The following is a 15,953-nucleotide window of genomic DNA, read 5'->3' as shown; positions in this document are numbered from 1 at the left end:
CACTGAATAACTTCACATGCCCAGAACATTTCTTGTGTGGTGGGAGAAGGACCAGAACACATGGCTATTTTGTTGGATCTTTTTACCCTCTTCCCCAGTGTTATCAAGTGATTTCTTGCACATTTATAGAAATACTACCATTTGTATTGGTGGGGTGGAACATGGCAAGCGTCTACTCATCCACAAAGCACGAAGGAGGGAGAAGGAGCACCAGGATCAGTTCCCTGTATTCTGTGTCCCCAAAGGGCAGCTTTGCGGTCTATGCGTAAGCCATTTCACCAAGCCCTGAATGGCTTTATGCATTTGGGTTTATTTGATTAGGCAGCATGCGGTCAAGCTATATGCATATCAGAAGGCAAAAGAAACTACATTTAATTTACAGTTTATAATATGATTTGAGACACCATTATGGTGGTGATCGATATAGTGCATAGTGGCATGTTGTGTCTGTCTGACAGTAATTAGCAGGCCATTAAGCTGATCCAGCTGGGCCAAATGAGGGGAGTGGGAGACATTTCAGCTGCTTCCTCATTGGCTTTAGCATGAGTACAATTTAGTGTCAAATGATGAGAGATGTATATTTTTTGCTCTTTTGACACAGGTATGGGCCACCAGCTCAAATGAGTGTTCATCTGAAAGGTCGTGACCTCCTTACTCTACAGAACTACACGACAGATGAGCTGAAGTATTTGCTGTGGATGGCCTCAGAGTTGAAACAAAGGATAAAGCACAAAGGAGAGGTAAAATGCTTTAACTGTCATTTAGGTTACTCAGATGTTGAAACAAATGTTGGTGTAAAGACTATTGGGAGTGAGCCATTCAGCTGTTTTGTCCTAAACAACATCACCTGACCTCTTAAATGCTGTAAATCATGTGATACAAATGAAAGAGCCTTCCTGAAAAGTGTTCAGAAGTATTCTTTAAATACTTAAGAGAATTTCACAAGTGAAAAGGTTAAACAGCTTTGCCCAGATAACTCCCTGTTGTCAGCTAACCCTGTCCCTTGACACACGGTGTACATGCAGCACTAAATGTAGGAAAAGGAAGACACTTCCCTGCATGGGATTAAATTAGTATCAGAGTTCTCCTTAATGCTAGCTCAAATTGAGTGCCAAAATGCAGTTGCATTTTGCCCCAAGAATTACTTCTTTCCCTTTAACTTTTCCACTGCTAATGAATTCCTTGAAGGGCAGAAGAACAAAGCTATGGTTAAAAAAACACCTGTTCAAATTTTCTAATGCTTAATTAAAATATGAAAGCAGTATTTCACATTGTAAGGTGTATAATGATGGTAAAATTGAAATGCCTTCAACTTTCATGTTCCAGTATTTGCCTTTGATGCAAGGAAAATCTTTGGCCATGATTTTTGAGAAGAGAAGCACAAGAACAAGATTATCTGCAGAAACAGGTAGGTCTGAGCAATGGCACGGTCAGGTTTTATATGAAATTTTATACTGTGAATATGTACTGAAAAACACTGCATAATTTTGTATTTAGCAATTTCTACTCAGGAGAAGCCAAAAATCTGAAAGGAACAATAGGAAAAGAATGGCAGCTAATTGTGTTTCACTTTGCATATTAATGTTGCAAGCACGTTCCTTTGGTCACTGAAATTTCACCAGATTGTTCCAAAACATGATAAATTGGAAATAAAGTAATAGGCAGAAGCAAGCAATTCTGGTGTAAGCTCCTAGTTGTACTGGCAAGATGCACATTTCCTAACATCTATTTTAGTAAGCATCACAAATTTAATTCTGTGCAAGCTCTAATAAATATTTTTCTAATGTATTATGCATTACTGTTGTCACATTTCAGAGTATGTGTTTAGACTGGGAATCGTGGTAATGCCTTGATATAAACTAGGGGGAAAAAATTTAACATGATTACCTACAGCGGAAGAGAATTTGTTGGAGACTCCAAGGTATTAGCCTAATAAGATCAGGCACCAGAACGTTATTCTTTTAGGATACAGTCCTGCAAACACTGAAACACATACATATCTTTATTTATGTGGTAGTTGCTCTGAAGTCAGTAGGACTGCTGAAATAAATCATTCATGTGCTTGCATGTTAGCAAGGAGTAACTATGAATTGGTGACTGTCTTATGGGTACATTTTTACACATTAAGGAAGGACAAGTCTGCCCTTCTCACATTTAAGTTGACCCAGTATCCCTTGGGCTGACTTCTCCTGGTGAAGAGACAGGAAACTTGTTGAGTATTTACATTTCTTTACAAGGTGTAAGGGAGAAGGTAAAAATAACGGAAGAAGAAATTTTATCTGCAAGCATTTCTGAATTTGCCTTTGTATCCTCTGGCACAGCCGTTTACTTGCTGATCCTGGTCTTTATGTAGACTTGTTGCTTTCTGTTTTCTCCAGATAAGCAGGATTTATACGTGGGTTTCTCTTGTGCATTCCTTCTCTGTGAAGACCACCCACCTTTTAATTCCAGAGATTTTAGTCCAGTTTCTAGTTGCCTGCCATACTGGTACGTGGGCAGGTAATTATGAATTCTCTGAATCTGTTTATCCTTCATGCTTCTGTATTTGGAGAGAAGCACTACTTAGTCCTTGGCTTTTGAAGGCTTATGGAAAGGGGAAGCTCAGGAAAGTTCAAATGAATTAACTTAGGGCTGGGAGTTAATGCACATAAATTCATCCAAGAGGGATTAACCTCCAGTGAAATAAAACCAATTTATTTCTGAGTGAGAGCTTCCACGAGGGAGTTTAATGCAGTTTAACTTCTGTGCATTAACTTCACACCTTCAGTTAATTGGTCTTAAGTCCCCTAAGCCTAAGACTTTGTTTCAAAGGCAGACTCAAGTGTTTTCTGTCCATGGAAACTCTATACGTTTCAGCTGCAACATACATGACTTCTCCCTTGGAATTTCTAACTCAGAACAAATGTGGGGTCACATGTGTTCCTTTGAACTAAATAAGCTAATTTAATACCAATTTTCTAATGTCCAGTGAAAGTGCACATTGAAATGGATTGTTCATTTATAAAATACCCAAACTCTCTCAAATAGCATTTCCCACGAGTAGCACCTTCAATAATTTGAAAGAGATCACTTGTGGGACAAGGTTCTGATGATGAGATTAATCTAAAACTTTGCAACTCTTAGGAACAACTAGATGCAAATCAGTGGGTTTCATTATAAAGGGATAGAGACTTTGAAAGCACTGGTTACAAAATCCACTCCATGCAGTGTTTAGGAGATTGTTGCCATATATTAACACCATGGAAATCTTTTCAGAAGTCTGACTGTCCCTGTGCGTATAAAGAACACCATTGCTGAAAAATAAATAAACAGAGTCACAGAATGGTTGAGGTTGAGCTCCTCTGGTCCAGCCCCCCTGCTCAAGCAGGGTCATCCAGAGCGAGTTGCCCAGGATCGCGTCAAGAGGACTTCTAAATAGGTCCAAGGATGGAAACTTCACAACCTCCTGGGGCAACTTATGCCAGTGCCCAATCCTTATATTTTAATTTAAAAAGTGTTTCCTGATGTTCAGAAGGAACCTCCTGTGTTTCAGTTTGTGCCTATTGCACCACTGAAAAGCACCTGGCTCCATCCTTTTTGCACCCTCCCTTCAGGTATTGATATGTATTAGTAAGGTTCCCTTTGAGCCTTCTCTTCTCTAGGCTATCCAGATCTCAGCCTTTCCTCATATGAGAGGTACTCCAGTCCCTTAGCCATCTTCGTGGCCCTTTGTTGACATGGACATACTGACTCTCCCCAGTATGTCCATGTCTCTTGCACACTGAGGAGCCCGGAAGTGGACACTCCAGATGTGGCCTCACCAGTGCTGAATAAAAGGAAAGGATCACGTTGCTCCACCTGCTGGCAATACTTTGTCTGGTGCAGCCCAGGATACCATTTGCCAGCTTGGCTGGAAAGGCATATTGCTGCCTCATGTTCAACCTGGTGTCCACCAGGACCCCCAGGTCCTTTTCTGCCAAGCTGCTTCCCAGCTGGGTGGCCCCCAGCTTGTACTGGTACATATGGTTGTTCTTCTTCAGGCGCAGGACTTTGCACTTCTTCTTGCTGAACTTCATACGGTTCCTGTCAGCCCATTTCTCCATCCTGTCAAGATCCCTCTGGATGGCAACATAACCGTGGGGTGTATCAGCCAATCCTCCAAGTTTTGTGTCATCAGCAAACTTGCTGAAAGCACACTCTGCTCCATCATCCATATCATTAATGAAGATGTTAAACAGGACTGGACCCAGTATTGACCCCTGGGGTACACTGCTAGTCATTGGCCTCCAACTCTACTTTGCTCCACTGATCACCGCCCTCTGGGCCCAGCCATTCAGCCCGTTTTCAACCGACCTCACTGCTCATCCAGCCTGTACATCAGCAGCTTGTCTATGAGGATCTTATGGGAGACAGTTTAAAGGGCCATAATGAAGTTGAGGTAGATGATAGCCATGGCTACCCCCTCATCTACCAGGCCAGTCATTTCATCATAGAAGTTTATCAAGTTGGTCAAGCGTGACTTCCCCTTGGTGAAGCCATTCTGACCACTCCTGTTGATTTTCTTGTCCTTAGTGCCTGGAAATGGTGTCCAGGACTAGCTGCTCCATCACTTTCCCAGGGATCGAGGTGAAGCTGACTAGCCTGTAATTCTCTGGGACCTCCCTGTTGTCCTTCTTGAAGATTGGTGACATTTGCTTTCCTCCAGTCTTTGGGCACTTCTCCCAGTTGCTGAGATCGATCAAAGATTATAAAAACATTAATTTATAATGCATTGTAAAATAACTGTTGACATTTGTGGCTTTTCCAACATACTACGGCTCTAAACTGTTTTATTCTGATGACATTACAACTGTACTGAATAATGTGCAGCTCCTTGTGGTATAATTCATTGGCCCTTTACTCTCTTGAACAAATATAATCTTGTCATAATGCATATTTCTGAAACCCATATTATTTTACCATTTCTAAGAGTAGTAGTGGTGTTGTAAGTATAATGAAGAACTACAAGTAACTTCCATAAGGTATTGGCAAAGTAAATCCAGTTCTGTGGAGCCTACTAAATTTATTGCTATCACTGGCAATAATGGAAAATATGACATCTCTGCTATTATACTGGAAAATGTCATCTGTTGGCAGTCAGAATCCCATACCCATTCTGCATGAAATCTTGCGTACTTTTTGAAAACAAAGATGTTCCACACGGTCATATATTACTCATAAAATAAACATCATCAGGCATGGCATAAAGGTGAATGACCTGGTTTTGTTATAGCTTTGGTGTAAAATATTCTGATTGTCACTGATAACTCTCAAAATATACAGCTGCAGTTATGTTTTAGTGAACAAATTATAAATAAATCCAACCATTTCACAGCAGCTGAATGCAGACAATAAGTCACAGGTAGAAATGGAGAGGAAACAATACAGGCAGAAAAGCTCTTTATACCTTCTTTCACTGTGCACTGGAATATACAAGGTCTTAACAGCTTTACAGAGGTTCACTGCCACTGGCCTTAGTGGAATTACTCCCAACTCACTCCTCTCACACAATGGGGTGAGAGGAACATGATTTCCATGCCTGAACACTACTACATATAGTCACAGAAATAATTGTATCACTTTGTATGGTCTAATGTCGTGGGGACGGTATTACGTGGCAGGAATACAGGGTTTTTTCTTTGTTGGAATGACTAGAATTATTTAACTTGGCCACGTTACAGAGGGGGCAAGAGTACTCTTTTAGCTTACTATTCTTTTAGAGGGGTAGCTTTAAAAAGCTGCTTATCAGTTTTTACATTTGTATTTTAGGAATATTCCTGTAATTGCTGCTTAGAAAACTTCTTTGTTATCAGAAAAATACTTTCTAGATTGTAAATCCTGACAGACAAATCCAAATCCAGATCTCTTGAAATACAAAAAAGGATCCTTCCTCTGAGGTTGAGAAGATGGTTCTGGTGATGGCAGGGCAGCTCCACAACCGTGCATCCAACATATGAACTAGAGGATTCACTTTGGCCCACTTACCCAATGTAGCAAGGACAGGCTGGAATGGAGATTAAACCCATGTCTGTGCAACCACCAGCACTCGTGTTCTACATGAAAGAGTTTGCATAGGTGGGCTCAATAATATGCCACAGCCTGAGGTATAAAACTGTCAATTTTTGAAAACTAACAGTAGTGAGAAGTGTGGACATGAGATAATAATCTATTCTGGCTCTGCAGTATGAACATTTAGTACAGTTTGTTGAAGATACCAAGATTCATATAAACACTTAGCGTGTGGCTTTGGATATGACCAGCTTGTGACAACAAAGGGGATTAGATCTTCCAGTTTAACACGGCACTCCAGTGTATGCTTATTTGCTGAATTGGTGCCTGCATATCTTCAAAAGTCATCAATTTTTCTTTCTACTAGTAGTCTGGATGAAAGAATCTGAAGCAAAGATCTTTCTCTGCAACTATATACAAAGCTAGAGCACAGAGCTCCTGTATTTCCAGATGGAAAGTTTTGGATAGAAATATGTTCCCAGGCTTGCACAGATGGCCAGTTCACAAGCAGAAAGCCCAACACATTGACTCTGCTGTGTACACAGACTCCAGGTGGTAGCTCCAACGGGGCTGCCTCACGTCTGGCAATTCTGAAAAAATGGCCAGATTTCTCTTTTTCTACCTGGGCATCATTTATAGAAAACAGACCATGTCCATAGGAGCCTGCCTGAACTGTGAAACATCTTCCAAGGTGTATGCATTTAAAAGCCGAAAATGCAGAGCTGTTGTACTGTGTGGAACTTGCAGGGATAAATCACTGACATAACTGTATATGACTTTGAAAAAAACCACAAGAAGCTAGACAGGAAAAGTTACTACAAACATTTCATCCTTGAGATCTTGACTTGAAAACTTTTGTTGAATAGATAGGCTGTACTATCTAGGCAACAGTTTGCATACTCATTCCCATAAATACAGTGTTTGTGTCCAAGCTGCAGAGAGGAAGTGAAAGTATTTGAGGAAACATAAACATCTTTCCTGCCTGAATACAAAAATGCTTCTAATAACCAAGAAAGGAGGGCAAAGCAACCAGCAAATGTATAGTGCTTTTCTAACATCAAAAAGTAATAGTAGAATAAGTGATGCTTCATTCTTAAAGGTTTGCTGTGTCTGACTAATCTTGTTGAGATTCGGAGCAATCCTTAATGATGACAAAGGTAAGTAAAATCAGGCCCATTCATTAAAATGAGTATACGCTGGCTGGACAGAGCAGAGATTTGCCTTTCAGGTGGAGTCTGGAGCTTCATTATTTTTAATCTGACTTTTAAGGAAATTGAGGCAGTCAAAAGTCAATGATTTGCTGGTATTATTTTTATCTATTGCGTTTTAAAGTCTAGAGACTGACTGAGCTGATGCAAAGTGGGAGACCTCACCCACGTGGGATTGAAGTTAATAAGGGCTACTCTGTGTTAGGGGACCAGTTGTGGGGCCCAGGCCTGCTGCCTGAACCTAGTTGCTTGGTTTTCATCTGTGAAAGGTTTCAGTGTTAAGTCCTGGTTTAATCCTTATTTGAAGAGCAGCTGTGGGATTAATTTTTTAATCTTTGTCAGGCCTGTACAAACATCAAAACATCTTGTTGAAGCTGCAGCCCTGGTGATGTCTGCAGTGCCATCTAATGGCTATAATAGCCCGAGCAGCTTTTAACATTTTTTTCCTTTTTTTTTTTTTTTTTTTTAACAGCACGGAATTTGTTAGCACCTCCAAGAGATCACAGTTTGGTAGAGAAGTTGGGTCTCTGCTCTTCTGTGCTGTATGCACCCTTTCTTTTCCTGACAATAAAAATAAGATGGACACAGACTCTCTGGAAATGTCCTCTGTCATGGATATTAGTAACAGGGCAAGATCTCCCTGACAATTTCTTTACTAGAAGGGAGTTGTTCTTACACGGAAAATCGTCCCCAGGGCACAGAAAATGCCTTACAGGGCTACCTACAGCCCAGTTCATATCCTGTACTTTGTATGTCCCCAGTTGTAGGACCCTGTGTCCTGTGCGAGGCTTATGCTAAACCATTTGTGACAGTTCAAAAACCAGCCCCCCTTGGGCTCCATCCTTCCAATATGTGGCCACGATGGACTTTCCACTGAGATTCAGTGAAGGGAGGCATTAGGCTTAAACCAGGCAAAGGCAGGGAGACTCAAGCATTGGTGAAAACAAGCTGTTTTTCTCCCTCTCTGCGTCAGCTGGTTGCCTGTGGTAGCTTTCTAGTGGTGGTACAACGGAAATAAGGTAGGACAGAACCTGAGAGTTGCCCTTAGCATGTAATTTGTCTTTATCCAAAGTACCATCCAGACACCTTTTCAAGTTCCCCGAAGTATTTTATACTCTTAAATGATGCTCAGGTCTTTCCATGGTTTCCTGTTCAGGAATGGATCTCATTATTCAGACCTAACCAGTTCCTCGGCTCACCTTGTAAATTCCTAACTATTGCAGGGTGGAGGGATGCTGGCAGCGGCCAAGATCTTTCCTTTTCTCTCTGTCACACTATAATTTTAAGGCACTTGGTCATTTGTGACCAAGCTCAAATTTGTTATAGCATATGAGTAGACTTAGGGCTTTGTATCTGAGTGAATATACTTGAAGCTTCTTGCCAGGATGTGGAATTACACCTAGTGACTCAGATGGCTCTTCTAGGATGCTAAGTCCCTTGAAGCAGAACTTCAGCATGTTGAACGGATTACCTAGCTCTTAACAGGGAGCCACAGTGATGCTTTCGGCAATATGTAGCCTTGCAGCTTGAATGACTGTTCCTATGAGCACAGATCAGAACTCATGCCTAAAGATTTCAGCAAAGCATCACATTAGAGTTATTTTATTCCAAAATATATTTATTTGTGTGTTGTGTGTCAGACTTTAAGTGTTTGAAACATTTGGATGTCCTGCTGATTTTTACTTTTATTGCTGTAAATATCTTTTACATGAAGGAGATTTTTAATCTTGGCTGTAAATATGAGGTGCTGGTGTTTAATTTCTTTTTTATTTGCCCTTGCTGTAGGATTTGCTCTCCTTGGAGGACATCCTTCCTTCCTTACAACACAAGACATACATCTGGGCACTAATGAGAGTCTCACAGATACAGCAAGGTTGGTAAAATGTCACTTGATTGATCATTTCCATGTATTTGGTAGCTGATCAGGCTGAAACCTGTCTCACAGAATTTTGGAAGCTAATATTTTCTTTCTGGAAAAATATCAGACGGCACTCCAGGTTTCTTATATATTTACAGATTAGCTCACAGACTCTGTAGTTCAGTACACCATCATTCTGTCCACTCCAGCTCTCCAAAATGTCTCACAACAAGAAATAATCGTATCAAATTTGGCTGCTAGAATGTTAATGAGAGTGACAGTCACACAAACGGAAACATTTTATGAACCTCAGTAGTATAGCTCCACTGATGACAGCACATATATTCAAGCAAGACTAGAACCTTCTGGTTCTATTGCTCCTAATGGTGCTAGAAGTACAGCAAATAAAAAAAAAAATAAAAAAGCAAAGCCTACTTTCAGTGACAGGGTGGCACTGAAGGTGACTTGGATCCCCCTATTTCAGCAGCACCAGCCTTGACCAACACTTCGCAGCCAGTTTCTGATTTCATGTACCCTCCTCCGCAGCTGTACCCACTGTCAGGACTGCTGTGGAGGCTAGGCTCTGGCATTCTTCTTTTACTGGCACCCTTGGAAGAACTTAATCATGCGCAGTCCCACATGCATGCAGGGATGGGTAGCTAGCCCCCATTGCCATAGCAGGGAAGAACTGAGCTCAAGTTTTTTTTCCAGTGGATTCCCTCCAATGTCAATTCAAAATATGCAGTCAGCCAGCTGAGGTTCCATTACCTCTGCTGTATACTAGTTTTCACAGTCAGTGGGATAGATTGTTTGAGAATTATGTTGCTGTTCTCTCGGTGATGAAATCCAAGGAAAACGTAAGAAAAAGACCAAACATTTGAACATTTTAAGTTTTCCTTTCTTTCCTTTAACTACTGAAGTGGAAGACATATGAGTGTTGGTGGTAGAAAGTCAAAATTTCAGTCTCTTGATGCTTGGAAGTCTTAGCTCTCACTCCCTGCTAGAGACATAACTCTGACAGTATCAGTAAGCTGCAATGATAGTGTTCAGGTGTTTCAACAAACATGTGTCCCACTGCCTTGTTTTAGTAACTACAAGTTTAAAAGATTCAAAAATCCAAAAATCAAAATGTGGGCCTACAAATGGAGCAGATTAATCTGAGACTTAAAGGTCAAGTCTGAGTGTCCAGTGGCCAGTATAGCCAATTCAGCAGAACACATACACTGCCATGGGATTCAAATACATCCCCTCAAAAGAAATTCTTCATACATCATGGGACATAGTCCCAGTTTAAGCAGGATAGCTATAGCTTCATCAAAGTGTGCCATTTAAATGCTTCAGAGCACATGCATCCTTGCTACAACTCTTGGCTTGAGAGACGGAGGATTTTTCAAGTCAAACATATGTAGCTTACTATGTCATATTAAAGGTGAATGGAACCATATCAAAGGTAAATCCCCCACAATGATGTAAATAAGTATTATTATTCTCTAAGTGTCTTGTCTTTTCTTCCATTCTCACTGGGCGATTGTAAGCAGAGAGCCCTTTGGCAGAGAAAGGGGAGGAGGAGAGGATGCCGACAGAAAGTGCAGTAGGATGGAGATGGGAAAGTGGTGCTGAGTGACTGGGACTGAAGAGGCAAAACCTAACATGGTGAGCAGGGGTACCAGCAGACCAGGCTGGAAAGACCTGCTAGTTATATATATATATATATATATATAAAATGAAAGATCAGCTATTTATATCAGCTTAAAGGAACTGAAATTGAGAAGTGATGTGACACATGAGAGCAGTGGAGAATGAATGAAAAAGTGCAGAGGTGTCCCATTTGGGAAGGTATGACTTCAGACTTCAAGACAAATTAATGTGGAAGTATTGCAGTGCCACCACCAAAGGTGGCAGGTGAAGCCAAAGGAAGGGTTGATTTAGCAGGGCCTATGTGAGAGTGCACTGTGGCACTTGTGAATGGGAAGGGAAGGACAAATGGTGAGACTCTTCAGAGCAGTGTGTCAGGGTGCTATCTGGGCTGGTGGCATCCTGGGGACTAGGGAGGCTCAGGTGCCAGGGGCTCCCCCTCGGTCGGGCAGGGCAGGGCCTCTTCAGCCAGCACCTGTCCCACTGCCCCCAGCCAGGGAGCAGGGCAGCCAGGAGGCAGCTGGGGGCAGCCACAGGCATTGGGCACCTCTGTGGGCATGGGAGTGCGCCAAGGCCAGGCTGAGATGTCAGCCTGCAGGTGGGGGTCCAGGTCAGGATCAGCATGGGCATGGTTACAAAGCAGCAAGAGATGTGACTCCCAAGAGATGGGGGTTGGCCCTGATGGGGGCTCCTTAAAGTGCTGTCTCCTCACCCCCCTGACATCAGAGTGATGAGGGGTAGCACTCAGCTGCACTGCTGCAAGGTTGGCTCCGAGCCCCAGCAGCCAAACCCCCAAGAAGGGCAAGGATGCGGTCAGGGCCCTTATGCAATGCAGCACTCCCCTGCAATAACCTCTTGAAGCACCATTCCACCAGATGTGCAGGGCTGTCATATGGATGCTCTCTGCCATCCAGATGCCAACCCTTCAGCAAATAAAGATGCGTTCTGATACACAAAGGGAATGCTTTGTATAGGCCAGTTTTCATTTCTTCTTCTTCACAAATGGGGTAATAAAGGACCATTACATCTTCGGTTCACAGGCTCTTGAATGACCTTTGTTTGTACAAGCAAAGGGGAAAAAGACAGACGGTAAGCTACAAGAAATATGGCACAAGTAGAAGCAAGAAAATCTAGCCATTCTGGAGGAGTCCCCATTCTGTGGAGAAAGCTTTCACAATACCCACTTGCCATGCAAGCCTTCAGCCCTCTTTTCTTTGTCACTACTTGCTCTTCCAGATCAAGTCCCCTTTTATGACCCTGGCTTGGGAGTTTTGCACCTTTGCTGAGTCAGAGCACTCACCTGCTACAGTGGAGTGAGGGCTTTCCCAAGTCCTTACAGAGTCCCACATGCTCTGCTTCACTCCTGCTCTTGTTAACAGAATTATTATTGACTTTGCATAATGAAGGCTGAGTTTACCCAAAAGAACAACCTGAGTGTTAATTCCTTGGCATTTCTTGTGAAAGAAGGATAACAGGCCAACCTCATTCAGTTAATGTAAGAATAATAAAAAAAGAATTCTTGTAGTAGACCCAGAGGGTATTTCAAGTATTTACAGCCATGTGTCTGGGGTTCTGAAGGCCTTAGAAGTACTTGTGATTGAGACTTAAAGCAAAAGTGTCACAGATCTGTGAAAGTCCCCCATTTTTATTAGAATTGCAGCAGGTAAAGGTTGAAAGCACTTCTGCTGTGAACACATTTTTAGTGACTTATTACCTGCTCATAATACAGTTCTTCCGTGCTTCACAAGACATTTAGATTTACGCTGACACAGTAGCAAAAAGTTACCACCTATTAAGTAGCTCTAAGCCTTTCAGTGCTGTTTAGCATGTCCGGTATATTACGTGAAATGGAATATAAGTACTGTATCTGTATGTTCCACTATAGAGCAGTTCCATTGTGCACCGCTGTAGCTCAGTGGCCATAAGGTTCAGTGGCAGCACTGAAGAGCTCATAGGATGATTTTACCACTCCACTGGCATCATTAGGGGATGTTGATCTCTGCATCTGTGGGGAACAGGTTTATTTCTCTCTGCTTACTGAGAGCACACGTCCATCATATGCCCCTGTAAGACTCTGAACAAGAATGAAGTAGCCTTGTCAGAAATTGAAACTTTTTGAATGGATGCCTACTTTCAAAACAAAAACAAAGCTACCTTGGATAGCAATATTCTACCCAAAATACATACAAATGCCTCATTTGCAAATTCAGAGATCAGCCAGCCACACCAAAAAGGCATAGTTCTTTTTGTGTTTCACTTTGGGTTCCTCAAAGGATACACTTGAGTAAAAATTTCCAGCTTTTCTCTGTAGAAATAAGAGTTATTCTGAAGAGAGAGATATACAGCATTCCAATACACTCATATATTTCCAGGCTCTGGGATTTTGAAGTTTATAGGCCCACAATCTTGCAAAAAAAATGAAAAGAGAAAAAGACCTTGTAGTTGGTGATAACATAGGAACCTTAAATGAAAAGTCATTTGATGAGCTTGTGCTTATTCCCCCTCACCTTCTAAAACTTCATCTTTACTAAAGACTTGTCTAGCCAGCTCTTTTTTCCTAGGCAGCCCCAGCCTTACATGGTTTCCTTTAAATTGATTTGATTACAGGAGACTTAATCTCCACAGAGGAGGTCTATTTTTTTTTTTCTCTGAGTTCAGTTTGGTTTTGATTTCACAAAGAATAAACCCAGTTTCCACCTGGGTTTCCTACTATAAGATATGACATCTAGAAATGCTGGCAGAAGGACTGTCTGATGTCTCGCTGGGAAGTGTGTAATAATTCTAGTATCTACTTTCAACAGATTAAGGAAGACAATCCAGTTGTTTTCACTACTTTGTAATTGGTTATGACTGAATTTCCTCTAATGGCATAAAGGAACCATCTTGAATTTCTTTATCAGTCATGGCAGGTCAGAATCAGCTGTCCTGACATCCTAAAAAAAACCCCAAAACATTCTAAGAGAAATGGGCAATTTCCCAGTGTGATTGCCTCTTTTCTGTGACTGGTGGGACTGGCTATGTCTTGTTTAGGGTGGACACCTGTTAGATGGATAACAAAACCCTGACAACTAGTTCAGAACAGAGCAGGTTTTCCACAGTCACGTGCTTCAAGCTAGAATAAATGCACACACAGAGAAACAAACTTGTGAGCTAACAAGAAATAATGGCACAAACAGCAACTGTGCCAATACCTTGCAATCAGTAAATACACTGTTCAGTTCCTCCTTTTAACCTGTAGCTGCTATTGGCAGTCTTTTCTTCAGAGAGCACTCTACAGGGAATCTTGTAACATTTTATGAGTTTTGTTTGTGTGAAGAATGTCTGGTGTCAGTAGAAAATACTTTTCAGTAGCTTCATCAGGAGATTTGTCTGTGTAAAGGCCATGGCATTAATAGCCATATTTCCACAAGAGGAGATACCAGAATTCTTCATGGCTATTCAGGAAGATAGATGCTGCAAGGGTTTTTCATACTCTCCTATTCAGTTCCTTGTTTTGTTTTAAGGTCCTATTAGAGATAACATGAAACCACACAAAATGCTACTTCAAAGTCATGCTTCAGGGCCTGATTAAAACACAGAAATGCAGAGAAATGCAGAGCTCCAATCCATGTTTAATTTATCTAAAGAATTCAGAGCATGCTGAGCATACTATGCTAATCCACTATGCTAATCTCCGAGCCTTTCACACTTTGGCAAATGAGGCTAAGGCCACAGTGCTACAGTGCTGCATGCCCCTATCCATATACTGAGTTTCAAATTTGGGCATTACTTTAACACTGATATCACGGGTATCAATATGCAGGTGTGTAGGTAGGAGAAAGAACAGGCTGTTGTTGTTGGCCTCCTCTTTCTGTGTTCATTATGATCAGTAAAGTATTGGGGTAATGTAAGATAAGTCTGTATTCCTGATCCGCACAAAGGTCAGGCTACCATACAGAGACACTACTGTTCCGTCAATGCTACATTTGTTCTTTGCTAAAAGACTCAAGAAATCTTGCGCCTTATCTCTTCTGAAGTTATTAAATTCTTCAAATGTTAGTGTCACGCAATCTCTTATCTTAGTTCAGATACCTTAACATTTATTGATGTTACCTTGGTAGCTACAATCAAATGCTAAAAAGAAAAAAATCTATAAAATACAGCAGCTGTTTTCATTTACTTACGACAGTTTGTTAATAAGCAAAACTGCTTACTTATTAGCAGCTTGTTAAATGTCTGCATTTAAGGGTGCTATGCAGGCATGGTAAATTATTCAGATAGCTGAAAATTTTTGATTTATTGCCACTTCTCATTAATATTTATGTGTTGCACGCTGATGAGTGCAACAGGGATATATTTATTATGTTTGACTTGGGTATCTTCTGCCATCCTCTAGGGTGCTGTCCAGCATGACAAATGCAATCTTGGCTCGAGTATATAAGCATAACGATCTGGACCTAATGACAAAAGAAGCCACGATCCCAATAATCAACGGATTGTCTGATTTATATCATCCTCTCCAGATTTTAGCTGATTACCTAACTCTTCAGGTAGCAATATAATCCCTGCTTAATAACAATTATTTTTTTTTTTTTGCCAAGTCTTGGTAAGTATTTGGGGAAGGTTCAAAACCATTTATTCCTAGATTTTTCTAAGTGGTAATTACATGACACTTGTTATTTAAAGAGATCTTCATCCAGCAATATAATTAAGGACCTGTTTAATTTAAAACAATTACCTATTCCTATCAGCTGTAGTGGGACTGAGGTTAAGCATTGTACTTCATTGTACAAGTACATCATTGGAATTAGGCTGCAATTCAAAAGATGTGCAGGGGGCTTTACATATTAAGATCAAGGTGGGATGTTGGCTCAACCAAAGCCAGTGGGAGTTCTTCCACTGACTTAAAAAACTCAGTAGTTCACTCTTGATTCTGCCCCAACCTGTGAACTGTTTAAAAGGAATCAGTATTCATATATTAGGAAATTGGTTGAACAAATTTATTTTGAAAAGGCAGTTAATGCTACCATTGCAAACGCCTAGTGTTCAGGCGCTTAAACCTCTTTAAACTTTGCTCACATCCAAGAATAGTTAAAAAAGATAATATTTTGTAGTTTAATCTAATGAAATAGTTGATTTGACAGCAGGATAACATTTTATACATAGAATACCAGATGTTCATCCGTGAGCAGAAGTACTATGCTGTTTTACAATCAATTGAGGAACTGGCTTATAAAAAAGATTAT

At 41.0% G+C, this 15,953-nt stretch overlaps 1 protein-coding gene across 1 annotated transcript in view; it reads left to right on the top strand.

Annotated features, from left to right (window-relative positions):
• The window catches only part of OTC (ornithine transcarbamylase), a 31,872-nt gene that overhangs the window by 3,647 nt on the left and 12,272 nt on the right, over positions 1 to 15,953 (top strand). Inside the window, exons 2-5 of the mRNA XM_064473342.1 lie at positions 602 to 740; positions 1,327 to 1,408; positions 9,021 to 9,108; positions 15,104 to 15,257. Coding sequence (XP_064329412.1) covers positions 602 to 740; positions 1,327 to 1,408; positions 9,021 to 9,108; positions 15,104 to 15,257 — 463 coding nt within the window. The remainder of the gene's footprint in view (positions 1 to 601; positions 741 to 1,326; positions 1,409 to 9,020; positions 9,109 to 15,103; positions 15,258 to 15,953) is intronic.

Source organism: Phalacrocorax carbo, chromosome 1 (assembly GCF_963921805.1).
Source record: "Phalacrocorax carbo chromosome 1, bPhaCar2.1, whole genome shotgun sequence".
In the NCBI taxonomy this organism is placed as follows: domain Eukaryota; kingdom Metazoa; phylum Chordata; class Aves; order Suliformes; family Phalacrocoracidae; genus Phalacrocorax; species Phalacrocorax carbo.
This window is presented reverse-complemented; position numbering and strand designations above follow the sequence as displayed.